Genomic DNA, 6,000 nt, shown 5'->3' with positions numbered 1-6,000 from the left:
CCCCCTGGCCCCCTCCCCCCCCTGGCCCCCTCCCCCTCCTGGCCCCCCCCCCCCCGCTCTGCTCGTCCTCCCGTCCCGCTCGCTCCTCTCCCCATGCCGCGCTCCTCCTGCGGGTCTGTCGCCAGGTTGTCAGGGCGCCTCTCATCCCAACGCTCCTCCTCCTCCAGCGCAGTCTCCTCCTCACATCGAGGGCCCCTCCTCCTCCTCTCCTCCTCCCCTCCTCCTCTCCTCCTCCCCTCCTCCTGCTCCTCCTCCCCTCCTCCTGCTTCTCACATTCTCGGTTTAACATCCACGGCAGTCGCCTCCCCGCGCTCCCCGCTGCCGGCTCCGGGCTCCTTCAGCCGCCGACTCCGCCGAGCGAGGCGGGGCCATGGACGCGGCCTCAGCCACCGCCAGCGGCAGCAGCAGCAGCCACAGGTGGGAAGAGACGCGCAACTCCCCCCACCACCATCACCACCACCCTCGTCCTCCTCTCTCTCCTCGTCTCTCGCAACTTCGTCTCACGTCGTCTCCCACTGTCTCCGAATGTTATTGCGAGTGCGCCATGGTGAGACTACGGCATGCGGTGAGAGTTTGTGGGGTGGTGTGTGGTGAGTGTGTGGTGTGAGGTGAGTGTGTGGTGTGTGGTGGTGTGTGGTGAGTGTGGTGAGTGTGTGGTGTGCGTTGTGGTGAGTGGTGAGTGTGTGTGGTGTGTGGTGAGTGTGTATGGTGGTGTGTGGTGTGTGTGGTGAGTGTGTGGTGTGTGTGTGGGAGTGTGTGGTGAATGTGTGGTGAGTGTGTGGTGAATGTGTGGTGAGTGTGTGGTGAATGTGTTGGGAGTGTGTGGTGAATGTGTGGTGAGTGTGTGGTGAGTGTGTGATGAATGTGTTGGGAGTGTGTGGTGAATGTGTGGTGAGTGTGTGGGGTGTGTGATTGGGAGTGGTGTGTGAGTGTGTGGGGTGAGTGATGTAAGGTGAGTGTGTGTATGATGGGAGTGGTGTATGAGTGTGTGGGGTGAGTGATGTAAGGTGAGTGTGTGTATGATGGGAGTGGTGTGTGAGTGTGTGGGGTGAGTGATGTGGGGTGAGTGTGTGTATGATGGGAGTGGTGTGTGAGTGTGTGTGTGGGGTGAGTGATGTAAGGTGAGTGTGTGTATGATGGGAGTGGTGTGTGAGTGTGTGGGGTGAGTGATGTAAGGTGAGTGTGTGTATGATGGGAGTGATGTGTGAGTGTGTGGGGTGAGTGTGTGTATGATGGGAGTGGTGTGTGAGTGATGTAAGGTGAGTGTGTGTATGATGGGAGTGGTGTGTGAGTGTGTGGGGTGAGTGTGTGTATGATGGGAGTGGTGTGTGAGTGTGTGGGGTGTATGAATGGGAGTGGTGTGTGAAGCGGTAGTGTAGTGGTTAGCGCGTTGCGCTACGAACCCGTCCACCTGAGTTCGATTCCCGCTCACGGCCAACACCGGTGACGATTATCTGAACCGGTCCTGGGCCTCCTCGAGATAGACTCAGCCTCAAAGGAGTACCTGGTGTGCTCTGTAAACATCACTATTGGCGTGGCCACCCACCCCCTCGTGTACCGTGCCGGGCTTCATCGAGGTCTGTTCAGGTTAAAGGGGATAACTTTGTCTTTTTGGTGTGTGGGGGTGTGCGAGGTTGTAGATGTGTGGCGAGTGTGAGGGGTGTTAAGTATGGTGTGCGTGGTGTTATTTACGGTCAGGATGAGTGTTGTTCATGGTGTATGGTGAGTGTGTGGTGTGATTTACGGTGAGGATGAGTGGTGTTCATGGTGTATGGTGAGTGTGTGGTGTGATTTACGGTGAGGATGAGTGGTGTTAATGATGCGTTCGTTGTCTCTGTATGGTTGTGGTGTGGTGTGTGTAGTTTCGATATGGTATGTGTGGTGTGAGTTTGTATGAATAGTGAGTGTGCACGCATATTGGTATGTGTGTGATCTGTGTTTCTATCCTATAAATAGGTGCTCGTAAACAGCACTTGCCTCAAGATTATATTAAGGCTATACGGGGGATCCTTGTATTTTGTGTGGTGTGAGTACGTGGCGTGAGTGTGGTGTGAGTGTGGTGTGAGTACGTGGTGTGAGTGTGGTGTGAGTACGTGGCGAGTGCGGTGTGAGTGTGGTGTGCATGCGGGGTGAGTGTGGCGTGAGTGTTGTGTGAGTACGTGGTGTGCATGCGGGGTGAGTGCCTGCTGTGGATAACGCCGTGACTGTTTGTGTCACACGGGCATTCACGCATCTGCACGGATTTCTAGCGGTGGCGGTGATGGTGGTGCTGCATTGGCGTTGGTGGCTTGGGGCCGCTTGTGAAGAGCAAGCCAACGTGGGTATAAGGTGCTAGAGATAAGCAGAGTCTTATATCCCCCAGAACGTCTTCCTCACCGGCCCCTTGTGTGAGTCTGGATGTGAACGCTCCAGCGAATTCTCTACGCTGGCGAGAGGGCTCAGTGCCTGATGGAGCCGTGCCGCCGGATATCACCCAGCTCCCCTTGGGTGCCTGAGTATTGGACTGCTCCCTTTAAAGTGTTTTTGTCCAGTCTGCGACTGGGACAGGAAGCAGGGAAATCAGCACTGAGGTGAATGAAAAGAGACGTATTCAGAGCCAGGTTTGAGGCAGATTTCTCCGTAAAGCGGGAAAGAGCATATCGGCGCAGTAATGACATCATTATCAGATGGGTTCTAGCTCAGAATTTAGGTAAGGGAAGGTAACTCCTGCATATTTGGTGTTGTCTCGTGTCACATCTGTGGGTTGGGGCCTCAACTCTCAATCAGAATGCATTCAAATTCAGCTTGATTTAGCCCGTCACTCCTCGTGGGCCAATAAAGTGAGCCAATCGCATTGCGGGAAGTTTACAGTGGTCATCCCGTGCAGGTACTGTCACGATTTGTGCCATGGGAGGGTAGACATTACACCGCTGGCTCCAGACATCCAATAGAGTTGAATTAAACGACGCGTGGGTTCAAGAGGAAAGCTAAGGTCAGAAACTAAAATTGTGCACATGATAGGGAAATGTAATTGATTAATTGAATCGATAACATTTCAAGTGACATAAACCATGTGGAGGAGTCCTCTACACGGACTAACGGCACAAGCCCTGGGAATCAGGAAACTGCAATATTTGCACTTGCGAGCACTCACAAGTGACCGTATAATGCTGTTATCAGTGGGTGTCTTTAAAAATAGAATTTCACAATATTCAGTGCACCTGCTCTCACGCACGGCGTGGCTGTTGACTGGGCGTAGTCGACCCCTGGTGGGGAATTCCCACCTCGCATAAGCGCAGGAGGGGGGGGGGGCAGTGGGTCTCAAGATTGTTCCATGTGGGGAAGATCCCTGTGGAGCAGCTGGAAGAGCCTCTCTCTGGAAAAAGAGGAAACTGGTGGTGGGAGAAACTAGGACCCTTAAGCCCTGCCGCATCTGGGGCTGTTACTCGTGCAACATTCCACTTGCACTTTGTACCAAGGACGATTTTAGAGGTTTTATGGCCTCATCCACCTTTGAGCCGATTGCACTGCCACCATATATGGAATTGTAAGCAGTGACATTACTTCATCCCTTTTGCCATCTTCGCAAACACTTTGTTTGGTGTCAAGTTTTATGCATGGTGCAACACTTGATTTGATCAAAAAATCAAGACACATTTGACTTTCTCTTACATTTGAGTTAAGCCTGTAAAAATGATTAGTTGCTTCAACATCATCATCATCGGTCATCGTTTGTCCACTGCTGTCTGAACGCCTCCACGCGATTGGCGCCCCTCGCAGTCGAGATCCATCTCCCTCCTGCACATGAGCTGATCTCATCACTCCCCGTATCGCTCGTTCACTCCCTCCAGCGTTTTCTCTCCATTAGCTGCCATTCCATCACTAGTCCCATCCGTCGTTCATTCTACTTTCTCGCAGTGCATCTTGGTCATCGTGATTTTTTTCTGTAACGGTTGAGAAGATATCCATCATGGGACCTCCTTTGCCAGTACCAAAATATGAGAATAGGTTTTCCCCTTTTTTATGGCAACAAACAGGTGTTAAGATATGATTCCTTGTAAAAGGTTTCAGTTTGGTGTTCTAATATCTTAACACCTGTTGCCAGTAAAAAGGGGAAAACCTATTCTCATCAGTTGAAAAGATGTCTCCGATTTACACTACTTTGGCAAGCAAGGCTGTGTTGGCCGGGTCATGTAGCCTGCATGGCCAGCCACCGCTTGCCCAAGCAGCTTCTGTTTTGTGGCTGAACGAGCGCGACACGGGCTCAAGAAAAGAGGGACTGATGTGAAACAGAAGGATGTGGAGTTGATTGGACTTGCCGATGACTGGTACCAGCAGTGTAATTTCGGCCTCTGTGGAGGAGGTTCGTGAAGGACACTGCTGGGGAATTGGAGGCAGTCGCCCTTCCAACAATGGACGGCAGAGGAGTGACGCTCACAACAGTGAGTGGAGTGCCGGGTGGCTAAAATGCAGAGAGTTAGCACAGTGGGGAGCACCGTTGGTGCACCTTCCAGTCATCTCAGTCAGTCAACCCATGGCAATTGGGTCTGTTCCGTGACCTCCTGCCAGTGGGCCTTCGGCACTTCACATGGCCTCAAAGTTCACCTAGCATGGCCCAAGCGCCATGGTAATGTCACTGGTTAATGGCGGTTATTGTTTTTGAGCATGCCAGGCAGGGTGAGTGTCTCTTGGTGGGTGAGGGTGCCAGGCAAGGTGAGTGTCTTTTAGTGGGTGAGCGTGCCAGGCAAGATGTGTGCCTCTTGGTGGGTGAGCAGCGTGGGAGCTCTGCTGGGCAGGCAGCACAAGGCCGAATGGTCGTGCTCGTGAACTCTGTGCCTGTCAATAAAGGCACGCAACTCAAAAGAAATGCAGTGTTATCAGTGGCCATTGATATGCGATGTTGTAATCTCACACAGGGGGTCCATGTATTTATTATTTTCTTTCCACTCTGGAGGAAGTCCACTACTGCAGTATGCCCATAAGTCGCAGATGTATGCACGTTGGTTATACAGTGCTTGAATTAATCTCTCTGTGTGTTTAAGATTGGGTGAGCACCCGGTAAGGGTGCTCTGCCGTATTTGCTTTGCAAGGTAGTCTTTGATACAGCGCGTAGTTGGAACAATTCAGATAAAATAACACAATCCTGCCTCCCTGGATACGGTCGCTTGTCTCATGCGAGAACGTTCACGTGACCATGCTGCTTCCTTCCCCGAGATCCATGGCACCGCGGCATCCTCTACATCTGAGGAACGCTAGGAATGTTATTGAGTAAAAAAACATGTACTGTACCTGCAAATCACTCAATTGGGATCACGCACAGCAGCAACATCACCCTCTACGGAGAAAACTTGGCAGGATCCTCCTGAAAAAAAGACTTGACACTCAGTGAGGCTTTCCTGGGTGAACAAGCGCAAGACTAGTAATAAGTCGTGCAATGAGGTCAGATGCTGTGTTGCAGGTTGATGGGCACGCTGAGGTCTGGAATTTGTTGGCATGAGTCTTATCACCTGGTTACTGCCAACAGAAAGCTTTAAATTATTATCCACTTACAATTTGTGAATCTGTGTTGCCAATGATGGGGATTGGAATCATGATTGATATTGGATATTAATGTCGGCAATTTCAAAGAGTGTGGCGACGCGGCACTCAGAGAACGTTTATTAAACCCGCAGACGAGAGAAACCCGTTAATATACACAAGACTGCATCACCTGTTTTGCAACGGCAACCTGGGTTACATCAAGAACAAATTAATAACATAATATTTGTTGAGACAAAATTGTACATTATTTTAATACTATGGTACGGTACGTTGAGACTACACTCTGACGGTATCCAAACGATGCACGCACAGTGGTTATTGGAGAAGTGTACGGAGGAGTTGCAGATGTGCACTCGACCTGCGGAAGGGTGAATTTATGATCTGCATGCGTGCTATGGTTATGGTAGCCTAGGTACTACTTTATTAGCTATTAGTTGTTACAGAATATGCTCTGTCACCACGGCAACTGCTGAACTAGAC

The 6,000-nt window shown here is 51.1% G+C and overlaps 1 protein-coding gene across 2 annotated transcripts in view; it reads left to right on the top strand.

The window, feature by feature from the left end:
* The first annotated feature begins 283 nt into the window (after window positions 1-283).
* Window positions 284-6,000, top strand: part of LOC144717727 (protein Shroom3-like) — a 71,870-nt gene continuing 66,153 nt past the window's right edge. For both annotated transcript variants that reach the window (XM_078593319.1, XM_078593318.1), the window contains exon 1: window positions 284-417. In XM_078593319.1, coding sequence (XP_078449445.1) covers window positions 371-417 — 47 coding nt within the window. In that variant the 5' untranslated portion in view covers window positions 284-370. The remainder of the gene's footprint in view (window positions 418-6,000) is intronic.

Source organism: Lampetra planeri, chromosome 4 (assembly GCF_965212315.1).
Source record: "Lampetra planeri chromosome 4, kcLamPlan1.2.h2, whole genome shotgun sequence".
In the NCBI taxonomy this organism is placed as follows: Eukaryota; Metazoa; Chordata; class Hyperoartia; order Petromyzontiformes; family Petromyzontidae; genus Lampetra; species Lampetra planeri.
Note: the sequence above shows the minus strand (reverse complement) of the source record. Positions and strands in the feature narration are given on the sequence as shown.